Source organism: Emydura macquarii, unplaced genomic scaffold (genome assembly GCF_026122565.2).
Source record: "Emydura macquarii macquarii isolate MOO-44397 ecotype Brisbane River unplaced genomic scaffold, CSIRO-AGI_Emac_v2 contig_2432, whole genome shotgun sequence".
NCBI lineage: Eukaryota > Metazoa > Chordata > Testudines > Chelidae > Emydura > Emydura macquarii.
The window spans coordinates 4229620-4255081 of NW_027132569.1; the positions used below are offsets into that span (position 1 = coordinate 4229620).

General features: G+C 38.9%; 1 protein-coding gene across 3 annotated transcripts in view; it reads left to right on the forward strand.

The window, feature by feature from the left end:
* STARD3NL (STARD3 N-terminal like) overlaps positions 1 to 25462 on the forward strand; it is a 49078-nt gene that overhangs the window by 13769 nt on the left and 9847 nt on the right. For 2 of the 3 annotated variants that reach the window (XM_067562520.1, XM_067562521.1), the window contains 5 exons: positions 2420 to 2714; positions 15309 to 15386; positions 17487 to 17564; positions 19594 to 19647; positions 19732 to 19849. In XM_067562520.1, the coding sequence (XP_067418621.1) occupies positions 2490 to 2714; positions 15309 to 15386; positions 17487 to 17564; positions 19594 to 19647; positions 19732 to 19849 (553 nt within the window). In that variant the 5' untranslated portion in view covers positions 2420 to 2489. The remainder of the gene's footprint in view (positions 1 to 2419; positions 2715 to 15308; positions 15387 to 17486; positions 17565 to 19593; positions 19648 to 19731; positions 19850 to 25462) is intronic. The other variant, XM_067562522.1, reaches the window with a different exon arrangement.

Consider the following 25462-nt stretch of genomic DNA (forward strand, 5'->3'; position numbering starts at 1 on the left):
AGTATTTGAAGATCACAAAAGCATTAGATTTTCTCTTAAGAATGTTCAGTTATAGTAGTTTTTTTCTAAGAGCAGTTATTTTATCACTCTAGGATGAGCTTTAATATCCCATTTCATTTTTAAAAATGAGTAAAAATAGCCATAATTTTAAATATTCTTAATTATCATGTATATTTTAGTGAAGTGAAATAGTACTGGAGCATTTAACATTTTTCAGCAAAATAATGTTTATTGTTCATAGCTAAAGAATTCTTAGTTCACATACTAGAAAACAAATATTCATACAAATGTCTAGACTATAAGGATTGAAACTACTGGTGATGACAGAAGGGAGTTTTGTATTATATTTTCAGCATTTATTTACCCTCCCACTCCCCACTGTCTATTGACTATTGTATGAGTATATTCACTGATGGCTTATTTAACTTTAAAACTATGTTTTATAGAATAATTTTGTGATTTCCATCTTAAAGACTGAAAAAGGGCTATTTGTTAGAAAGTAATCTCTTACTACTAAATTTATTGGAAAATAATAAACATATTCCTTCTGAACCATATCTTGCACTGAAATACTTTTTGTATAATGATTAAGAAATAAAATGTTGTATTTTTGTTCTGAGAAGTCAAGTGTCCTGGAGAATCTGGGTGGTGCTCAGAATGAAGAAAGAAGGAAATGGTACTTACATCTGAATGCATGGTGTATGAAAGTGAGGTTATGTGGTTGGTATTAGGAATGGAGGCAAGATATGGTAGCTTGGAGTAAGGGAGTTTTTGCTATGTAGCTAGAGGAAGGGCATTGATATACCCAATATGAAGGTTCTTTTCAGAATCTTGATGTGAAACTTCCTAGCTTTCAATAACTGCGAAGTTGTGAGGGCCTAATACGCTTACATTAAATGTTTTTACAACCCTAACTCTTTTTCAGTAAAGAATATCAGGAAACTTCATTGCTTTTTAAAAAGTACTTTAAAATGATATATAAGCCTCATGTAAATTTTCTTTATAAATTTAAAGTCCATGTGTGACATCCTCTGGATTAGGGGGACCTTTTAGAATATTATTTAATGCCAATATTTCAATAATTCGTATGGGATATGCTATGTCAGGTACTCTTGGAAATGCTATAACCTGCTAAAATTGATAAGCACATTTATATATGTGTATCAATGTTGTATTATAAGTTCTAAATATATGTGATACATTGGTATTTCGTCCTGTGCTATGTTTCTGGGTGACACCCAAGACAGGCTGGCAGCAGGAGTAAGCCTGCTTATAAATGATGCTGTGTATGTCTTGATTTTAGCTTCTTGATAACCTGTGTGGGGGATCAGAAATACTGTTTGTGACTGGTTGGTGAATTTACTGCAGTGGTAGCCACCAGTTTCGGAGAATCTGCTCTCCTTTTGCAGCCTGCCCTGACACTGCCATTTTCATGTGGCTATCCTAGGCACAGATGGGTCACCCCATGAACCTGACCAGTTGGGCTTGAAGAGTTTATAAACTCTGCAGTTTGCACATGAATTGGGGTAGGAAGTGATATAAGCAGTTAATATGGCACTGACAGAATTGCACTTAAGTGTAAGTGCAGTGGTATATGATTTCTGGTGAGGTGAGTGGGGGAGGTGGTGAATATACTGTCACAGAAAAACTATACTATCTCCAGAAAAATGAATGAGAAGAGAGCAGTGGAGTATAAACTGTCATGTCATAGTTTCTCTAGAGATGGAACTGGCTGATTAGGCTCCTATCTGTCCCCAGACTCTGTTTTGCCTCCTTTTTCACTCATGCTTTCCAATATCTCCTTAAATGAAGTTAAATCCTAGTTGTCTTTTCTGAGCTCTGAAGTGCCTACTTCAGGTGGAAGCCCCTTTTTTTTTCTACCCTCATCTCCCTACATTTAAATATTCACATGGTAATGTTATCTCCCAAATTGCCCTACAATTGGGTGGCTTTTAAGAAATGCTAGAGAATCTACTTTTACTAATCATTTATAGAGTACTTTCTAAGTTTGAACTACCATGGAAGCATTAACTAACCAGTCCACACAACATCCTGTGAGATAAATGTTAACTGCAGTTTTGCAGCTGGAAACAGCAAGACAAGCTGAAGCAACTGTCCAAGGCCACCCACCCAATCAATCAGTAGCAAAATTGAGATTAGAGTTTGGAAACTTCCAACTCTAGACTACATTTCCTGAGATATGGCCCACATTACTGTATATTTAAATATTAATATTCTGTCTCAAAAAGGGGTGTATAGGCGGTCTTAGGAAACGTGGTAAAAGCATTTTTCAGCATGCTGTTGCCAAAGATACTCAACTGTTGGATTATAAAAAAACAGTTCAGGTATGATTAAATTAAATTTGCTTAGTAGCAGTCAGTTTGCTATCACTAACATTTTGAATTTGTTCTTTCTAAAGACATCTCCTCCTATATGGATCAACCTAGTGATGGTGAAGCTGGGAAAAGGCTACTCTAACCACAGCCAGGATGAATCGGCTGCCAGGTGATGCAGAAAATGCTCAGAGCAGCAGTCGGGGCTCCTGTCCTTCATTGCAGGATGTCCATTCCATCAACCCAGCAGAGCTGATGGCAAGGATTGAGTCGTATGAAGGAAGAGAGAAGAAAGGCATATCAGATGTCAGAAGGACTTTCTGTTTGTTTGTTACCTTTGACCTCTTATTCGTAACCTTGCTGTGGATAATAGAGTTAAATGTGAGTCTTTTTTTTTTTTCCCTCACACTTTCTTTAGATTTTTTTTTCCGTTGGGGGATGGTGGGCTCAGAAATGGCTAATTGCCAACATTCCCCTCCAGCTCAAAGTGTGTACTATCAACCCAGTTTTACATTTTAAATAACATATGTCTTGCTGTCTAACGTCAGTGAAGACATACCCATTTAGTTTAGCAGTGGCAACAGTGTTTTAATCACTGAGGTTTACACTTGATTATTATACATTTGTATTGTTAAATCTTTTCTGACAACATTTCAGTCTTAATTAGAATTATTAACCATGGCAAACTAGAACAAGGAAAGTGCGAAGTACTTAACAGAGAGCAAACAATCAAAAAGATATCAAGCTTCTATGAATGTGGCTCGTAAGTATGAATTTCATTCTAACATTACCAAGTGACTCAGTGAAAATCATATTTTCTTACATTGCTTATCTCCACCTCCAGAGGTGATCCCAAGCAATTACAGGCTGGTAAGCCTAACTTCAGTAGTAGGCAGATCGGTTGAAACTATAATAAAGAACAGAATTATCAGACACATCGATGAATACAATTTGTTGGAGAAGAGTCAATGTGGTTTTTTGTAAAGGGAGCCTCACCAATCTACTAGAATTCTTTGAGGGGATCAACAAGCAGGTGGACAAGGGTGATCCAGTAGATACAGTGTACTTAGATTTTCAGAAGGCCTTTGACAAGGTCCCTCACCAAAGGTTCTTTAGCAAAGAAACCAGTCATGGGATAAGAGGGAAGGTCTCTCCTGGATCAGTAACTGGTTAAAAGATGAAACGAAGGGTAGGAATAAGTGGTCAGTTTTCAGAATGGAGAGAGGTAAATGGTGTCCCCCAGGAGTCTGTACTGGGACCAGTTCAACATATTCATAAATGACCTGGAAAAAGGGGTAAAAAGTGAGGTGGCAAAATTTGCAGATGATACAAAACTACTCAATATAGTTAAGTCCAGAGCAGATTGTGAAGAGTTACAACGGATCACATAAAACTGGGTGCCTGGGCAACAAGATATCAGATGAAATTCAATGTTGATAAATGCAAAGTAATGCACATTGGAAAATAATCCCACTATATATATAAAATGATGGGGTCTAAATTAGCTGTTCCCACTCAAGAAAGAGAACTTGGAGTCATCGTGGATAGTTCTCTGAGAACATCCACTCAGTGTGCAGCGGTAGTCAAAAAAGCTAACACTATTGGGAATCATTAGGAAAGGGGTAGATAAGACAGAAAATACCATATTGCCCCTTTATAAATTCATGTATGCCCACATCTTGAATACTGCATGGAGTTCTGGTCACCGCATCTCAAAAAAGATGTATTGGAATTGGAAAAGGTACAGAAAGGGCAACTAAAATGATTAGGGGTATGAAACAGTTTCAGTATGAGGAGAGATTAATCAGACTGGGACTTTTCAGCTTGGAAAAGAAACAGTTAAGGGGGGGACGCAATAGAGGTCTATAAAACCATGACTGGTGTGGAGAAAGTAAATAAGGAAGTGTTATTTACTACTCATAACAATTTCACTTGGTGAAGTTCTTGTAATAGCCATCAGGCTTAAAATGAATAAAAGGAAGTATTCACACAGTGCATAGTCAGCCTACGGAACTCCTGCCAGAGGATGTTATGAAGGCCAAGACTATAACAGGGTTAAAAAAAGAACTCGATAAATTCATGAATGAAGGTCCATCAATGACTATTACCCAGGATAGGCAGGGATTGCTGTTTGCCAGAGGCTGGGAATGGCCAACAGGATGGATCATTTGATGATCACATATTCTGTCCATTCCCTCTGAAGCACCTGGCGTTGGACAACAGGATACTGGGCTAGATGGACCATTAGTCTGACCCAGTATGGCCGTTCTTATGCTGAGAGAGACTCCCCTCTCGGCTAAAGTTGTTTTGATTTTTCACATAAGATATTTTCCTTGTGCCAAATTTACTCTGGGTTTTTAAAATATAAAATATATAAATAAATAAAATGGTAGAGTGCATGAAGAAACATCTGGGAGTTAATAAAGTTACATAGGGACATGCACTGGGGTCTGGCATTTGGATTAATTTTAATTTGTGAAAACGAGACTATTCAGAAATCAAAAGAAAAAATAAATAAAAGCAGTGTGATGTTTTAATTGATGTTTGGCTAACTTGGAATGTGTCCATTTTCATTAAGCTTGATCTTAAACTGCGGTCTGTGGAGTGCAGTAAAAAGGGATAATATTTAGGAAAATAGCACAAAGAAAGAAATGGGGGAAACTCCTCGCTCATATTAAATACCTTTTTTTTTTTTTTTTTTAATTTGTGACAGCTGCCTTTTTTTAGGTCAGCTTCTTGAGATTTTGCAGTATCAGCTGTTAATCTGAAATATTAATTGTGCACCAGTTCATTGGTGCTAAACCAGTTTCCTTTGGTGTGACTAATATGACTAATTATAGTATGGGAATAAATTGCAGTTGGCTAACTTTCAGTATGGAGTGATGACTTTTGTAGTCTATGGATAAAGTATACTTGGCATACGATAGAGCACAGCATGCTCTGCCAATTTAATGCCCATTTCTATCCCTCTAGCCTCTCTGTGGCTAAAGGTAGCAGAAACACTGCATATCCCTTGCTAGGGATTCACTTGTCAGGAGGGAGTTCCCAGTGGGTGCAGAGCCAGCATTAGAGGTTCCCATGCCAGTCCCTCATAATATTTTCTCATGAGAGTGTAGTGTTGCCAACTCTTGTGATTTTTATTGCAAGTCCTATGGCATTTGGAACCTTTCTCCAAGCCCCAGATGCTGGAATCAATTATTTTCTGAATCTCAGCTTTCATTTTTAAAAAAAAAGTAAGTTCTAGTCCTCCTGGTTGTGTAGAAAAACTTGAAAACATGAACCCTAGGCGTAGCTAAGGTATAAACAAGTTGTTGGTTTAATCCAGCTCTTTTTTAAAGGGGGAATAAATTAAAACAATTTAAGATAAAAAGAACTGAATCCACAGATCTGTCCCCTAAATAGGCATAACCACCAGGGGAGTTAGCTTTAGGAAGTGGGGGTCAGAGTGGGAAAGGTTGTAGAGAGCAGGCAGATCCCATTCCCAGTAAGCAACATCTGGGTGAAAAAATACAGCAACAGAATCCAGTGTTATCAGCCTACAGCAAATATTAAAAATGACTCTGCGAGCTCAGAGATTTTGCACTGGGCCTTTGTTATCTGTAAAGAGACAATGGGTGAGTGCAACAAGATTAAAAAAAATTTAATTGTACTGTTATGGCTGGGGGAAAAAATATGACGGAGTCATTTTTGAAAGCTCAGACAACAAAGGAGAAGTTAGTTAGCAGCCATTTTGAGAGACTCATCAAGCAAAGAGTAAAGACCAGAATATCTAGATGTCTGGGAAAGGAAAGAAATCCTCCAATATAAAGATTTGTACTCCCTAAAACAGACATGGACAGGGAAGAGAGTAACTCTCCCTACAGTAAATAAACTGGGGAGGTGGTTGGAGAAGCAGAAGTCACTAAGGCTGACTTAAAGACCGTGCTGGAACAGTTCCAGGCTTACATTAATTTCATTTTTTATATTTTCAATTATCTTAATTTGAAAATATCACGTGGAAACAGTTAAATGAACAATCAGACAGCATTACTAATCTGGATGAAAGAATTCAAGTAGTTGAAAACAGAGGAAAAAGAAATAGAATTGAAGTTGGAAGACGTGAATAATGTTAGGATTAAAGGTGTTCCAGAAGCGACTAAGTGAGAAATCTTCTGGGTGCATTGTTCAGTATTTTCCATGATATTGAAACTGGACAATAAAGATCGCATTTATATTGAGAGGACTCTCAGATCCTTTTTCACCAAGTGCCAGACCAAGAAAGATGTTTGTCCATATACCTTACTATCAAGACAAGGATAAAATTCTGAGTGCAAAAAGGGAGAGATATGAAGCACTGTTGACTTTTCAGCCAGCACTACAAATTTTCCCAGATCTGGGAACTTCAACACTTTAGAAAGTGAAGAGAACTGCACTAGCTAACCACAATTTTTGAAAGAACAATATAAGATGCAACTGGGGGTTCCCATTTACTGTCCTTTAAATGGAAAGACAGATGTATGTCTATATCAGACCCAAAATAAAGAAAACAGATACTTACGGATATGGGAATAGGTGAATGAGCTCAAGAATAATCTGAGTGGGATCAAAGGCATTGGTCTTACAAGTCAGCAATAGTATGTCTACACAGCCTACGAAATTGAGCCTCCCAGCCCAGGTAGACAGTCTTGGGGCAGTGGGGCTTGTACTAGTGCTATAAATATAGGTGTGCAGACAGTGCTTTCAAAGTGAAGCTTGGGCTGGAGCTGGGATACTGAAGCCTACAGGAGGTGATTCAGAACACCAGCTCCAGGCAGATGCACAACTTCAAAGCACTGTCTATACAGCTATTTTTTGAGCTCCAGCATGAGCTCTACTAGCTTGTGTGTGTCAACCTGGGCTGGCAGGCTTATTTCTGTGGGCTATGTAGATTTACCACTAGAAATCATTGGGAATCAGTGAGAGCTGAGAGACCCAGAACAACTCCACAAGGTGCATCATCGAGACAACAGGACTGGTGTGAGAGCAGAAGAAAGTACAGATCCAGAACAAGATTAGAATATAGATTAAGATATTATAGCAGTTATATCCATGTGTTAAGGAATATGTTAAGTTAAATGGAAAATGGATGGTGTAGCACCAAGGATTCTTTACTCTGTGGATACTGTGTATTTAATGGGTATAAAATTGTGGTTAGTTTAATGTTATGGTTTATATTATAAACTAGGTTAATAATGAAATAGCAGGAGACCCAGATCTCCCCTATTGAAGTATGTTTGATTTTAGAATTGTAAATTTTGGAATGTTTGTAGTATTCATTGGAGAAGAGTCTCACCTATCATGGAAAAAATGTAAGAATTAGCGAACTCAAAGATTGTATAATAATCTCATAATGTCCAATGTTATATAGATGTTTGATAAGATTAGATAAGACTTAGTTCTTCTTAAGAATATTAAAAATAACCCTCTAGCAGGAAACTAACATGCCCATGGAGGAAATAAGGAGAGCCAGGGCTCCCACAATTAGAAGGGGCCGGGTGACAATGGTTGGGGGAAAGCATAAGGAGGAAGGGAAACAGGATAAGAGAACAGAAACATATTAAATATTATTATATGTTTTAATAGAAAATATTATCTTAATAAACAAAAAGTTAGGGCTCAGAATTTAAAAAAATATGGCAAGTCAGACTAAGGATTGTGATACAACAGTATAGCTGCTAAAAAGGCAATATATATATATATGGTAGTATTAAAATTATTGTGGGGGTTGGGAATTCTATCTAAAATGCCTTATTTAAAGAAGAGGTGCAAATGTAATGGAGATCTGGCATCCCACAGGGTGTCTCACTGCTTTTTACAAAGGGTAATATGCTGGGCAAGAGCAAACTTAGCAGTCATGAGTGATCTTATTATTAAGTGGATGAACAACGAACAAAAAGGAAGAGGGTATTCTGCTCTGTAAAAAAAGGATTTTCCTAGCATAATTTATGTAAAGGAAACACATTTGAAGAAAAATGATGATAAAGACCTGAATACTTCTCGGACAGAGCTACCATATATCTCTCCAGGGTAATCTAGTAAAAGAGGGGTGGCAATACTTCCTATGCTTTTATTGTCTCAGCACAACCAGATACCAAGGGCAGATGTATTTTAATTAACAGGTCCTAGAAAAGTAAACTCACCTTAGCCAATGTATATGCTCCCAGTCAAGGGCAAGGTTCATTTTTATCATTTTTTTAAGGAATTGGGAAACTTTAGGGAAGGTTTTTTCGTTTTAGGGGGTGATTTTAAAAAGGAGATTTACTAGCTGACATCTGACAGATCTCTGAAATGTTTGCCAATTTTTTGCGTAGTTTGTATGCTTCAGAACATCAAAATCCTGAACTTCTCAAATATCTTGTTTATAAATGTGAAACTACCTCAGCTCATAGAGGATGATATGGTGGCTCTTGATAGGCAAATTGCTACAGAGGATGTTAAATTCTTAATTACATCTTCAAAATCCAGTAAAGCTCCAGGTTATGATGATTTTTCTGGGGAATTATGTAGAGTCTAAAGCAAGTGTTGTTTTAAGTGAACTGTTTAATGGTGTATTGCAGAGGAACAAGATTCCACAGTAATGGAAAGAGGCAAAAACTATGGTTATTCCTAAAGAAGGAAAAGATCATATCTATCGTACATCATATAGACCTATTTCTTAAATTAATTTAAATTATCCCAGGGCACTAGCAAACAGATGAGATCATCTTGCCCAAATTGGTCACTCAGACCAATTTGTTGCTCACAGGCATCCATGTAATGATATGAGAACTCCAAATTTGATCTATCATGTTAATTCTAGCAATTGTTCCTGTGCACTGCTTTCTTTAATGCTGAAAAACCTTTGACTGGCGGTTATGGATGTATCTCAGACAGATGTTGGTAAGATTTGGTTTTGGAAATCCATTTTATAGTGGTATATTGGCTCTGTATACTCATCTTCTAGTATCTGCTTTGATTAATGGTCATCAGTCCCCTCCTTGTAATTCGTCTGTGGTATGAGACAGGGTTTCCTTTTATCCTCTTTGTTGTTGACTTTGGCAGTGGAGCCATTTGCAATAAATGTGAGAAGTACTCTTAGTTAAGGGCATCAGAATGCCTTCTGGATTGGAACACAAAATAGCTCTCTATGCTAACGATGTCTTGTTACATTTGCAGGAGCCAGAAGCCTCATTTAAAAAATTATAGAACAATCAAATTTGGGCAGGTTTCAGTTAAACTGCCATAAATATGAATTTTTGGTCATTAATATTCCCTAAAAGGTAAAAAGAAACTGTTGCGAGTTACGTACATTTAAATGGGTAAAGAGAATCTTGAAAATATTTAGGATTGACTATTATGGAGAAACATAAAAATCCTTTAAAGTCAAGTTATCCTTCAGTATAGAGTAAAATAATGAGACTTAGAAGAATAGAACAAATGTGAAATTCTTGGCTAGGTAGGGTAACCTTGGTAAAAAGGTGAATGTCCTCCCAAAGTTATTTCTGTTTCAGTGCATTGATATCCCTTACATAATGTGAAAAACATGGCAGGGTGTGCTATTAAAATTCATATAAGACATAAGGTGAGTTCCAAAGTTCTATATAAAGCTACAGACTGAGATGGACTAGCTTTCCCTAACTTCACTTATTACTACGCATCGCAATTAAGATGTGATCAGTTCGGTGAACAATAGACCATCCAAACACTGGGACTGAATAGGACTGGAGCCCAAATACAGCTGTTGATAGTAATTTTTGGGCTGGAAAGGAATTTAGGTAATCAAAAATAAAAAGTTGCCTATTCAGCCAGACCACCATAGCAACTTTGGATAATTCTTTTTAAATTCCTGTCACCGAGGTCCCTTCCTCTAACTGTTTTCATTAATAATCTGGAATGTATCTCTAGAAAACATCAGAGTGACTTTTCATTGTGGATAAACACTGAGATTACTCAATTCAAACAGCTGTTCTTAAAACTTGGATTTGAAATCATACCAAGAAGTATGTAAATAATATAGATATCCTTTATTTACAGTATTTACAAATCAAACATTTTATTGTGAAATCTGGATATGAGGTGGCTCGAGCTAGATTTTTAACCACATTGACCCAGGAGCAAGCTGGAACAAAAGATTATATATCCTAAGAGAGAAACAATTTTGATTAAAAGAGAAGTCAGTAAGAAAGCAACCCAGATGAAAAATGCAGATTGATCTAGATGAGTGGGTCTCTGTGGGAAAGAGGATGTACAATCTTCAATTTGTGTAGCTCATGAATACTTTTTTTATTAATTATTGTATAGATGGCATTTGACCAGTTAAGTTCTATCATATTTTTGCGACTAAGAAGACACTCTGTTGGAGGTATTGCAGGGAAAGGAGAACATACTTGCACATGTGGTGGTTGTCTCCAGGAATTAGATTGTTAGAGGAGGAAATATTAAAGAGCGTCATCTCACGATAAAATGCCAGCTTCCTAGAGATCCCCTGTCCTGTTTTCTTAATGCCCCAGTAAAGGACCTACATTTTAAACAGAACGACAAATTATTTTTTGTTTATTATTAGCAGCCAGTGTTTGTATTGCACATAACTGGGAATATGTGAGCCCTCCTCCAATGGAATTGTGGTATAATAAAATATGGACTATCCTTGTAATGGATAAGCTTGCGCACCAAGAGCGCACACAAGAGAAGCACCAAAAAGAAGATAGGTATTTAGAAATGTTGTCATGCTTTCTAGTGTACTTGGAAGAGGGTTCCCCAGCCAGCAAGGGAGAATCTTTAGCCTTGTTCTTTGAATATTAACCTGATTCTGAATAAGTGATGTATAATAGTATGTTAATATTTTGATCGTAATTTTGCCTCTAATAAACAGTAAAAAGCCCAAAAATCCATGAACCCAAAACCTTCAAACATCAGTAAGGAGTTAAAAAGAGAGATTTTTTTTTTTAATTTTTTATTTTTTAAGTTTTGAAGTATCGTGATTTTTAAGCTAATCTCATGGTTTGCGGGGAAGGGGAGTTTCCAAACTCTTGATATTTAATCACTGGGTGTTGGTGCAATTGATGCAGAATCTGCTGTGTTCTGGCTTCCTCTCAGGTGGACAACCAGTGAGGTTTAGCGAAGGCATCAGGCTTTTCATAAACCAGAAAATATTTCTCGGACATGACTGCCACTTTTGGACCCTTAGCGTTACTCAGAATTCTCGGAAGTTTAATATAAGTAGCAGCAAAAGTCCGAGTGAATGGCTTAACAGGAGTGCTGTGTGGAAGTGGGGGAGGAAGGAGTGATGAGGAAATGTTTGAGTTTTTTTACTTATTGGTGTATGACACTAAAAATGGTTTTCGCCTGACCTGATTACCATGTTCCATTCCTGAGGCTGAAATGCTTACACATCAGGATATTTTTAAACTTTGGGTGCTATAGTTAAGTCAAGTGATAAAATGAAATATTAGATACCTCTTGATTTTTCTTACTATTTTTTTCTCTCTTACACAGTTCTATTTTCCAAAGCTTTTTGTTCAGACTGGGTAGCATTCCCCAAGTCTTCTAATACTATAACTAGGGCATCATTATTAATTATCATAAAGGCGGTTAGATACAAGAAGAGGACAGCATGCACAAGGATTTTGGGGAGGTTGTCTGTAAGAATTGGGAGAGTATTTTGGAGCTCAAATTGAGAGAAAGGAATGGAGTGTTTGGGGCTTCATTGGCTTGTGTGAGGGATGGGAGGGGATGGGTGTTGATGATAGTATTGGGAAGCATGTAATCTCCCTTCTCTGTTTCCTGCTCTTCAGCCTCCTTTGTCTGTAGTATCTGGTCCTGTCCCTGTGTGAAGAGTTAACTGTACTCTTCCTGTTAGTCTGCCACCAACTCTGTGATTTTAGATTGTGCTACTTTAGGAATTAAGGGGTTAACATAATTGCCTTTTCTTTGGACTTTTCTTTGGCTTTGTGACAACATACTGTTGCACTTGAATGGTTCAGGTGAGAATCCAAACATCCTGTTCCAGCAGTCTAACAACCAAACTCTCATGAGTCTAGATTTGGCAGGCATGTGATGCAGCTGGCATGAAGAAGCCTTGTTCCCCAAAAGCCCATCAGGAGGTCAGACCAAATGATCATACTGGGCTGTTTTGGCATTAGAACATATAACTCTCTGGAGTGCAGGCTTCAGGTTTTCCAGGTCTTGGATTTAGAACCCACTCTGAATTATTTCATGTTTATCTGCACTAATTTTTTTACACTATGAACAGTGTAGTGACTAGCCATGTAACTTGCACATCTCAGATGCATAGTAGCAATTAACTCACACAAATCTCATTAAAGTCAGTATTTGTATTACATAACTAATAGTAGTCTATTTTAACAAGGTTCTTGGGTTCTTAATTTGGGTTCTTAATTTTTTTTCACTCCCATCTTCCAAAAAAAGTGGTTTGTTTTGTTGCAGATCTAACAGGAACAGAAAGTTTGAGGCTGGAGACGCTTATGTTGCATGTACATCAACATTCTAGCTGCGTGGGTTTTTTAATTGGACTACATCCCAGTTTAATTCCAGTAGTGATCATATGATCAGTCTTGTTTTCTGAATAGAGTTGTTTTTCTCTTTCTCAGCAGAATGCAGCGTAAGGCTATAAATATGTGTTGACACATAGCAAAAATAAATCCTCATTTGTTTTTAAAAAATTCTTTAAGGATGTATATTTAATCTTAGAAATAAAATCACCTATCAGACTGCTGTATATCTTGCAGGCAGTGTTCCCCTTGTTTCTTCCTCGTAGCGTATACATTTCACCAATGTATGTTCTGAAACAGCTAAAGTATTTTAGTAGAGCATCTGTAAAAGACTGGGAAAATTTGTTTGAAAATCCCTGACTCTGTTACCAGGTAGTCATTTTGTTTGAGAAGTCTTTTGCAAGTCACTTGTATTTACCACACAAATATAAGGCATGTAGGAGTGGCTCTCTAGAGAGAAGAGGACCTAGAGTTAGGTCAGAGCATTCCTGGGATAGGAACTCTGGGGGAAACCAAGCCTAGGGAGAAGACCTGATTTGATTTTGAATGGACTGTACTAGGAACTGTGTGAGGAAGCCAAATGCTTGTAGCTTGCAATAGGTGAATTAACAATTTATTTAATGTAAAAATACAGTGCTAATTTGGGAAAGATAAATGGAACAGGCATTTTTGTTCTCCTTAAGGGCTGTGATTGGTTTTTATTTTTTTTCATTTAAGAAAATATTCCACTACTTATTTGAAAAGCAGTTGTTGCTTTTGCTGACATGAATATTAAAACAGCAAACATTTCAGTTTCATTATAAATTAATTTTTTGTCTCTATTTCCATAGCATAGTCCAGATAGTGCACTGGGATAGGACTATAGAAGTCTGGGTTTGTTTCCTGAATCCCTCAACTTTAAAATGATGCTTTATCTACCATTTATCAACCTCAAAGCTTTTCATGATTAAAAAGCACAACAGCAATGGAAAAAGTACACTCATTGGTCCCAAATGCTAGTGACAGAGACTCCTGTGTCTTCACTGCTTCTAGTATGATGTGAATTCTTTTACAGAGTTGACATAAAATCGTTGAATTCTGATGTGCTGTCAACTGAAAAGCTAAATACTAAATAAGTATGCTAAAATATTGATGCTGTATTTTAAAGTGACAAAACCAAGCCATTCAATAACATTAATGCATTTAGTCTCTCAACACCCTGTTAAGTAAGAAGATAAGTATTATCCCCATTTATAGATAGGGAAACATGTAGATATTAAGCGACTTGCCCAAGAAGTAAATATTAATACTTGATCTCCAGTTAACAGAAATTCCCAAGTTTTAAAAAAAATTGAGGTACATTTTTAGAAATTAACAAAATTTTAATGGGGCCATAAATGGAGAAGCTTGTTTTTGTAGCTCCATCATAATCATTGCAAAATGGGGGAAGTCAAGGGTGTTGACCCCGTGTTTTTGAGAAACTGAAACCTTTCACTATCCACTGAAACAATCATTTAAAACTGGCGTTTGTGAACTATGTTCGTGCTTCCTTGTATAGAACAGGAAGTAGTGCAAATTGCTGAGGATTTGCTGTCACTGCACCATTCTGAGGAAGCACTATAATATCCTGGTAGTAGACAACAGGAAGCACTACAGTAAAAGAGAAGGAGGAATATAATTTATTTTTTTCAGGTTACTGTGTCCTGATGCTCTTTGTGAGAAAATGTAATTATTTATTTATTTATTTATTTTAAACATGAGAAGGAAGGTTGTTCTTTGGGCTAGTCAACTTTGATTGACAGGGGGATGTTGAGTTAGGTGATGATTAAAAAGAGGCTGAACAAAGGGAAGGAAAATGGGGACAGTGAAACAACAGCAGGCTATACAAGAGTAGAAGAGAAAATAATCTGAACACAAAGGCTTAGTGAAAAAAGATACATCTTGAGAGTAGGAAGCTTGAAAGAACTCATTGTCCCAACACAGATACAGCCAGATTCAGATGGTAATATTTTGTGGTCCCTTGTTTTATGTTACTAGATAGATTTAAGTAACTTGTTCTGATTCATAGACATGCAAGGAATTTTGGTTTCCTGCCCAGGAAAAGATGGCAAAAATACATAGGCTGACTACTACTTTCCCCACTCTCAATAATTTCTTCACTGTTACCTCAGATGAGAATCGGGAGTGCAGCCTTAGCAGGCCATACAGTCATTAAAAATAGTGATAATTTTAAACACACTAGACTTTTTGAAAACACCAAATGTATTGTGGCAGAAAAAAGCACATCTGTAACAATGTCATTCCCCTAATGATGTTTCTAAGATAGTCATGTCTCTGGCCTCTACACTTACTGTCTTAAGTTAGGCAGAGAAATGCTTTGAAACAGTTACTTGTACAATTGAAAATGGTAAGTGTTTTGATTTAAGTAATTTCCCATTTCTAAAGCTATAAATGCTAAGGCTGTTTTGTTTTGTTGTTTTTTTTGTAGGTAAATGGGGGCATTGAGACTACCTTAGAGAAGGAAGTCCTGCAGTATGACTACCGTTCTTCATATTTTGATATATTTGTAAGTGTTTTGTTTTAGAATTTCTTTTAAAAATGTTTAATGCAAGAATTGGGATTTTTTTTTTATCCAGAGACACTTTACCTTTTATTATCTTGTAATCTGAGTCCTGGGTAAGGGTTAGATTTTCAGGTACAAGCGGAACGTGTACTCTAAATCACATCTCTTTAAATTAGGATGTATAATTTTATGTTGGGGCAGTATGCCAGAAATAGATTCAGCAGTAGTGAGGGGAGAATTGATCACAGGACAATAGCTGAAAGCTGTGTATCTCAGAATGGTGGAGATTTCTGTATTATGAAATAGATTATTTTTAAAAAATCTAAGTTTAGATTCTGTTTTAAATATGGATTACTGTAAACATAGTGACCTGGCTGCTTCCCTTTACACACAGGCACTTGGAACAAGGAGGTGGAGGGAGCAGCACCTCCATTGCTTATTCACCCTCCATATGGGTTGACAGAAGCCCTCTGCACTCTGTTTTTGAGGCTGCAGCTTTGTGGCAATTTCAAAGGGGGCAAAGACAAGGAGCAGCATTCTCCTGCAGATACTCTCATGCGTATAAATGCTGTTTCTTTTCTTTGGATCAGCAGGATTTGTAGGCTGTGCCCCCTTTCTGTTCCACGATCCTCCTTCCTATTAGGTAACGTTAGGCCTTGTCTACCCTAGATAGCTCAATTGTTATATACCAGTTGTTGCACCACTGAATGGTGCATCAAAACTGGAATTAGTGTAAAATTTTGCTCTCATTTCTACATTGCTGCCTCATATCACTTCGGATGAGATGGCTATTACGTTCATCTGCTCCATCAGCCAAGAGTTGTCCCCTCTGGTGCCTCCCACGATGCCACCCTCAGCAATGCCCCCAGAGTATCTCCCATCCTCACGAAGCTAAAAAAGCTATCTGTTTGTTCATTTTGATAATCCTGCAAATAAATCCAGTCTATAGTTAGAGCTGCTTGTGTAGAAAAAATATATAACTTGGAATGGAAAACTCTTGATGTCCATAGGAAACATTGAAATCCATAAATGATTTACAGCTTACAATTAGAACTTCTTCTGCCTCTATCACAAATGTAATTAATCTCATTCAGATTTATTCTTAAAACTAGGTTAGCTTTGGTTGTACTTCCGGAGCTATTCTCATCTTTGATATATTGGTTGCCAAGGGAAAGACAATTCTCTTGAAACAGGCAAACACTTAAATTTAAGTTTTGTGAACTTTGTTTCGTAAACTCGCTTGAACAGATGATGCTTTACAGGTAGTATGGTGTCAAGGAATCAGCACAGGAATGGAGGATTGGGCACTCTAATTCAGAATTCTAATCACACCTCTGCCACTGATTTATTCTTTGGCCTTGGGCAGGTTTCATAAGCTCTCTGGATCAAATTATTCCGTTGTAAAATGTGGATAACTCTGTCTTCCTGGGGTACTGGAAGAATTATTTACATAGATCTTTGAAAACTTCAAATGCTCAAGGCTATTTTAGACAGAGAAAACAGAAGTGTAAAACAAATAAAAAATTACATGGCATTCCCTAAAGGGAAACAAATAATGATGACTGCAATACATGAGTAGTTGTAAAATCTTCATTTCAACTTTTTAATTATAGAAATCATTGTATAAATATGTTCCTTCCTCTCCCTTCATTTGCAAGGTTAAATATTTAAAATATACTTACACGGTAATGCATTAGATATTTGGCAGATTAGTTACCTCAAAAGCTTAAATGTTCAGGTTCTGAGCTGTACACAAGTGTACCGTGTACCTATGCAGAGCCCCACTGATTTAATTTACTTTAGCTGGTGTCTCACAGGTGCATGCTTGGAGTCCCTCATCTTGCAAACATTTATGCATGTGCTTAGTTTTAGGCACATGAGTAGTCTCATTGACTGCAGTTTTATAAATGAGAAGCCAAACTGTTTAGTTTATACTTAATCAGCAACTCCATTTTCAAAACATTTTCCTAATAACCAAATTCTTTTCTTTGTGGTGTCCTGTTCATTTACATTACAAGCAATCGGTATTTACAGTCAGCTGAGAATCTTGTTGTTTTTTAATATATGCTGAATTAACTAACATTTATTTTCTTTTCTCTACAGCTGCTGGCAGTCTTTCGATTTAACGTGTTAATACTTGCATATGCAATGTGTAGACTGCGCCATTGGTGGGCAATAGCTGTGAGTAGTAACCAAGCACAACAGAGTTAACTTAGAAATGGGTCAAACTTTGAAAAAGTTTAGATGCCTCCAAACATTTGTATATTGAGACACATCTATATATAAGAAAATAAATGTAGCAATGGGCAACAGGTAGCATGCCAAACAAATGAGTCCTGGTCTGGAAAACTTTTTTGGTCCTTATTTGGTACACAAATTGAATAAAGTAGTGACTCCTGAAGACTCATTTCTGTTCTTTGAAGAATTTCAGCTATAAATTCCTTTTTGGGAGGGGATGGATAGACCTTTTTTCTTACACTTTAATATAGTGCTGTAAGCTGTAGTTAGCATATGTTGCTCTATTTGCCATGCCCACTTCACAACCCCTTGTTCCATCTGACTTGATTTCTTTAGACCAGAGTTTGAAAAATCCAGTTAACCACTGGAAACTAGGCAGCTTTATCCAGGGAGGGTTGTGAGGAAGGAGAATGCCATATTGATACCAAAGTTAGTGTGCAGACATTCAAACGCATACTACCTCCCCAAACTCCTGAGTTCATATGTTGCACTCACCTCCACATTCCTGAGATTTTAGGCATGTGCCACTGTGCTCATCTTGCTGTGTACTGTGGTTCAAAATGCTGCCCATAGACCACCTGTAAAATGGGAAATTCTGAAGGATTTTTGAGTGGATTGGAGTAAAATTCATTAACACAGCTATTTCTGTAACTGATATGAAGAGGAGTGGGAATTTAACACATTTAATGGCTCTGACTGATGCTTCCACCCATATGGTGGTTTACAGTGAATGCTGCGGACTGTAATATAATAAAGCACATACTGCTGGCTCACTATATTGTAGACCCAAGAAAGCATTTTTTTTTCCACATTGTGCTGCTATGTTTGTTTAATTGTGTTTGCATTTCTATGTCAAACATTTTCAAAGGAGCAATATACAATATGTCTTGCACTCAGCTGGATCTGAACCTGAGTCTCTTAATTCAGTAAAAATACATCACCGAATTGCCACAGGTGTACATCTAGCTGCTGAATTCGGGAGCGATTCTTTTATTCTAAAGTGTGTTTATCTCAAAATCCCCTTGCCTATAATTTGACTTGTAGAGTTAGAAATATTTAATCAGCTTGGCATCTTCCAGCTTTACAAAAGGGGCTGTGAGACCGCAAGCCAAACCCATCACAAGTGGTAACGCATTAGAGGAGATATAAAAATCTGATTTTAAATCTCCCTTGTTCTCATCTGAAAAGAACCACACAGTTTGCTGCAAATTGGTATTGGAGAGATGCTGGACCACTGTACATTAGCAGAGCCATGTAGGGAAGGATGCAGAGCGTTTGTTCACAGTATGCCTAGGTCAAGTGAATACCATTAGCTCCTTGCTTTCATGATCACAAATTTCATAAACAAATTTATTTTTTTAAAATCTCATTTCCCCTCTCTCCTGTTGCATTTAGCAATCCCCCCACTCCCAATCTCCCCCCAAAACCCTTCACTATTCATACTACTTGAAACATTTTTCTAGGTTGTTTACCCAAATATAGAACCTATATGAGTGTTTGGTTCTTTAAAATGGCTTGCGAAATGAATAGCAGGGTAGCTGGGTAGCTATTTGGAATAATAGCTGTTTTTTCTCTCCCTGAAGTAGGTATATCTTTAAATGGGTGACACTTTACAAAATAAGGTATTATCAATAGGTAGTTAAGTCACAATTTATTACTCAGTATCTGCACAATTAAAAGTTACCATCTCTGCTGTGTGGAGGTAGGTGAGTACCCCTGTGTTTTGGGGCATCCAAATTAAAATGGTTACTTTAATACCTTCCTCGACAACCTAATTTGAGTTGACTTTTCAACATGTTGTCACCTCAATCTTACTAAATTATGACCTCGTTAATTGTTGCATAACTTTTAATGAGATTGCTGTGACTTTGGATTTCAGGTCTCAGTGATTAATACATTGTTGTATTGTGCTGAGAAAGTAAATCCACAATTATAAGCACAGTTTTAACTATTTTAACACTGTCTTTTTCAGTTTACAACAGCAGTGACCAGTGCCTTTTTATTAGCAAAAGTAATTCTCTCAAAGGTATATATTCAGATCAAATTTTAATTTATTTATTTAAAATCATGGTTTTCCATGAGGAAAAATGTGGTGTTTTGTTTTTTCAAGTTGTTTTCCCAAGGTGCTTTTGGCTATGTGCTACCCATTATATCCTTCATACTTGCCTGGATAGAAACCTGGTTCCTGGATTTTAAAGTGTTACCACAAGAAGCAGAAGAAGAAAACAGTAAGTTTACTTCTTATAGTCACCTCAGTTATTGCAGTCTACCTCATACTTTTTTCTACCTTTTATGATGAGTACTTTTCCCTTGCACACCAAAAACTGCTAATGGTGAAGTACAGAAAACTAGCAGTGTATCCAATTCTTGAGACAAAATGGGTCAGATAATATATTTTATTGGTCCAATAAAAGATGTTACCTCAATCAGCTTGTGTTTATAATATCCTGGGGCCAACACAGCTGCATTAACACTCCCTGTCTTATCCTTATCCTTTTATTTTCTCCCATCTTGAAATGGAGGAGGAATTTGTGACTAGAAGATCATGTGTTTTATCTGGCTCAGGAATGCCAACATTACGCATTATGGGAGAACTACGTTGGAAACTTGCCTAAACCCAATAGCACGTCCTATTTTCATATATCTTTCCATCTTTTAATAAAAACACTGCATATAGCTGGGGTAAATAAAAATTTTAGCTGGGTGACTCTCACAGTAATGTACCAGAACAACCTATAAACTGCTGCTGCTGCCTCAAGAAAAGGCAAGTGAGGGGCAAAGGAGGAGCTTGGAGGCTAAAGACCTCATATAGGCTTGTGGGAGCAAAAGTAGAGGGATTTGCATTAATTGATTTGTTGTGTATTTTATTTGTGAGAATAACATTAATTGGCAGGATCTTGAAAAAGTACATGTTTTTCTATAAGAAACATTCTCTAGTTTCAATCACTGGAAGGTTCAGACTTGGTAATAGTATATTGAACCTTCATATTTACATAACCAGTTTAAAGCTGGTCTAAAACAAGTGAATGTTTGCCTCTTAGGTCCATAAATCTTGATAGTGGCATCAACAGTGGAGCTCAATTTCCCCTCTCCAAAGCACATTACAATTAATCCAGCACATTGGAGCACCAAATCTTTTCACCCTCTCAGTATCCCTTCTCATCTAAAAGAATATAATTAAATTAGAGGGGAGGGGTTTGTTTATTTTAAAAAATAAAAACTAAATAGAAACATTTAATGCATCACTTTTGTCTTGCTAATTAGTCAGTTATTTTTATTCTGTCACTTACATGGCACAGGATCCCAGCAGTAGCTAAGCAGCTTTGTGAATTGAAAATCTTTTTTTTTTTTTTTTTTAAATTAGCAGTCCAGTTTTTAAGCATGTCTTTTATAAATCAAGAAAATATTTGACATATGCAACCTACATCTTTTTGCGGTTAAGTTCGTAGAAATTGTTGAAAAACTAAATGGTTTATTCCATTTTTGGTGAGTTAAAGGGGATAGTTATAGTCCTGTTCTAAGAGTCTTCTGTTTTGAAGTAAGTGTGCTCTTGTTTGAGCTACTAATATTTTTAAAGAAAATGCTGTTTCCTGTTGTATAGCATTGTTGTGCAGCTACTTTAGACAGTCCATAGGACTCCTTCCTTGTACTTGAGAATTGCAGGTGTTTAGTATGTCTTGGGATTTCTCCCCAAGTCTGTGGTTATAGATGTTCAGTATTTTATGTATAATATACAATATGAAGTCTTACTACAGTAGGAACTGTTTTCAGTTGTCAAGATCAATTTCTATAATTACACGAAGCAAGAAAAATGTGAAGAAAGGAAGAAAAATGTGATTTTTTTTTGTAAATTTTTTTGCTGCATAGAAAAATACTGTAGTCAAGTGTTCTAAGTTAAAGCAAAAATTATGGAAAGTACAGTTGTTTTCTTTTCTGTATTTTAAAAAGAATGGAATGTGGGATATTAGGATTCTAGTTCATTATTTTCATAAGTAGGAACAGGCATATACATGTATTTATTGTAATTAGACATGGGCTAATCACCTGGATAAAACTACCTTGATCTATTTGAATGGAACCCACACTTATTTTGAGATTTGAAAAAATGAGATTAACTCTCTTTGTATTATATTTCATTCTCACATATTTCTGCATTTTGTGGTTTCTGTTAAAATATGGAGAGAATTTCCAGACATGCTAGAAGTAAAAGCACTGTGGAAGCCTCATGGGAGCTGCTTCTTGAAAGACTTTCAGATCAGTCTTGTAGGCCAAGAAGTGCAGGTAAGCATCCAAGTGTTTGGTGCTTCCCTGCACTGAGTTGCCTAATTTTGAGGTTTATCCATCAGGTGAAATTTTAAATTGTATGACCCTTTGTTTTTACTCACCTGTTTATTGACTCATCACTTGTAATAGCCATTTTGGTCTCCATTTTCCCACTCGCTACTAATATTTGGTTTCTTTAGATTGTTGCCTCCTAAGGAACTGGTTGGCTAAGATAGAAAACTAGGTTCAGCTCTGATTACAAAATCATCTACTATCACACATTATTTGTCATTAGCTATTTCAGTGTTTAGTACAGCATCATTGATGGTAACATTTTAAAAAAACGGCAGTTTCCATCAGACAGTGAATAAAGGATGGGGAATTTGAATCTGTAAAAGTACCTTCCCCCACTCTCCTCCCCAAAAGTTGGGAGTATTCCTATATTGGCATGGGAATGCATTAAAAGCTCTAGTATGTCTTCCATATCCAACACCTGCGATTCTGAGACTGGCTGAATGTAAATGGTAGAAATGGCAGTACCAGTCCATGCATATGCCTTATGTTTGATTTTTCTTTCTTCGCTACCCCAACACTTGAATTCATTCCCATAAATAGAACTTTAGTTAGCAAGGATATATTGTATTGGCTGGTGGAGTGAACAGTTCATACTTTAGAAAAAGAAACCACTTTAATTTAGACAATGTGGTATAATTAGCACAAATTAATAACAAGATTATTTAGATAACTAGAAGGTGTTTCCTATTTGTGATGGTATTCATATCCTCCCTTCAGCTTCACTCAGAATTGTGCATCTTCCTCATCAAAACAAATATGACTGTCTGATTTTCAGGCATTTTTCTGCAGCACTCTTTGCTTCTTTATGAGGCTTAGTACCTCCTTCCCAGTCCCACCCACCAAAGGGTAAGTCCATTTTTCTTTTTTGAGTACTTGCTCATGTCCATTCCATTGTAGGTGCATGCGTGCCCCATGCATGGTTACCGGAAAACATTTCTCCTTAACAGATTCTGTAGGGCCGGCTTTGGCACCCCCCTGGAGTCCGGCACGTATGGCGCAGTATATGAGGTGCTGCTGGCCCTACGCCCCTTCAGTTACTTCTTTCCGCCATTGATGTTTACTGGAACTGCGTTCTTACTTGCTTCGGCGAGTGCCTCTTAGCTGTAGCCTTTTGTTTTATAAGTACTTGTTAAGTAGCTGTTTAGATAGTTGTTAGTTACAGTTGTTGTAGTAGATGAGGTAGTCCCATTAGGGACCTCCTCCTGGCATCGGGGTATGCCCCGACTACCGGGCTTTAAGCCTTGTAAATCCTGTGGGAAGGCCTTCCCAATTAGTGACCCCCATGAAGGCTGTTTAAAGTGCTTTGGGGGAGTCTCATTGGAAGGACAAGTGCCGCATCTGTAAAGCGCTCAGACCGAGGACTCAAGAGGACTGAGATATCCGTCTGAAGACCTTGTTAATGGAGGCGGCCCTGAGACTGGCGTCAGAGCCGTCCTGCTCTCTTTCAGCACTGAGCACCAGGTTGGTGCAGAGTGCTCTGCTGGCACCGACTCCATCATGGCACCAGGCTTTCTCTTCACCGCAAAGGAAGAAGCACAGAAAACAGTGTCTGGCAGCTGACCACTCCCCCGCGCAAAAGAAGGCTAAGGACGCGAGCACTGGGATAGCTCAGAGCCAGTGGGCCGAGCAACCCCCCGCATTGGCAGGTTTCACCCGGGGCAGTGAGCCCCTCCGCAGAGCTCCCCCCGACTCTGGAGTGCGGAAGGGGACCACTTCACTTTGTGGTGCTGTCAGTGCTGGAAGTGCTTCAGGCGGTGGCTGACCTTTTGGCCCTGCTCGTCCCACGCACCTTGGCCTGGATGGAAAGGGCAAGGGGTAGGGCGCCCACATCAAGGAAAAAGCCTCCAGTGGGTCCCACCCAGTAGCTGCACACCTCACCAGACCTGCAACACACCTCTCCACAAAATGGGTTGCCATGGAGGAGATCGGTTCCCACTGAGAGGCTGATCCCCTGGGGTGCATGCCCCGGCACCGACGCGGTCTCTGGGGATGGAGCACCAGTACCGGAGGAGCCCAGACAGCCCAAAGCGTCACTCATGATCACCGGCTCCAAAGGCAGCGGCATCAGTGAGTCGACACAGGTCCTGCTCTGTATTGAGCAGACGCTCCCTGTCTGGAGCCTGGCACCATTCTCGGTCACCGGCACCGATGAGTTTGCCCACGCATGGGCGGCGCAGAACTCGGTCACTGGCATCGTGGCACTCACCCAGGGAAGAACCTCGTGGACTTTGGTATCGAGAGGCTCCTGGTCGTCCAGACGCTGCTCCTTTCCTCATCTTACCGCGGGCGGTCTTCCTCACCGAGTTGGTCCACGCAGCAATGCCACCAGTCACTGGAATCATACTCCCCATCCCCGAGACGTCGGTCAAGGGAGCGCTGGGATAGGAGGCACAGATACCCTCACCATCCTCCTCCCCTCGGTACCATGAGATGGAGAGTCGGTCGAGCTCCAGGCGATGCTGGTCACCGGGGTGGGGAGGGTGTGGAGGAGGAGAAGGACCCAGTGGCTCCCCGCACCCAACCTCCCCAACCTGAGGGGCAAGAGCGAGGTCTCTGCCCAGCCCCTCTAGGGTGGCCTCAGGACCAATGACCACCCCAGGGGCAGTACTGGAGCTCCTAGGGGGTAGAGGTGACCTCAGGACCCTACTTCCTTGTCTCGTCAGGGAAGCAATCGGGGGCCCCAGCACCGCCAGCTCAGTCAGGGGAGGAGTCGGACCCTATGGAAGGTACATCTGTGGAGGCTCCCTGCACACTCAGCAGAAGTGCCGCCCCTCCAGCACCGGATTAGTCCTCCTCTTTCTCCCTGGATGAGGCACTGGTGGCAGGCCCATTGGCTCCCCTGTACGACTTCCGGGCGAGTCAGGAGCTCCTAAAAGGGGTGGCCTCCAACCTTGGACTAGAGGCAGAAAAGATGCAGGAGCAGACAAATGACCTGTGCATGAAGGGGTCCTAAAAGTTGGCCCAGGGCGTCTGGCAAACTCCATCCTCCCTGCCCCCAACCTCAAAGAGGGTGGAGAAAAAGGGTTCAAATACTTGTTCACTCACCGTGCACCAAGCTACCCAATGGTGGAGGTGGTAAATGAAAGGGACAGACAGGGTCAGCCTGGCTCAATTCCCAAAAACAAGGACAGCAAGAAACTGGACTTGTTTGGGAGAAAAATTTATTCTATTGCCAGCCTCCAGTTCCACATCACCAACCAACAGGTGTTGTTAGGGAGGTATAATTATAACTCATGGGACTCCCTCAAGCATTTTGGGGAGGCCATACCTCTGGATTAGGCGCAAAGCTTCTCCATGGTTTTGGAGGAGGGCCAGAGCGGCCGCCTGAGACGCTGCCGCCTCAGGGGCAAGAGCAATGGCCTCGGGGATGTTCATGTGCCGTTGCTCGTGGCTCCAGTCATCCGGTCTTTCCCAGGAGGTGCAGCAGTCCATCCAGGACCTACCGTTCGACAGGGCTGCACTCTTCTCAGAGCAGACGGATGCAAAGCTCCATGAGCTTAAAG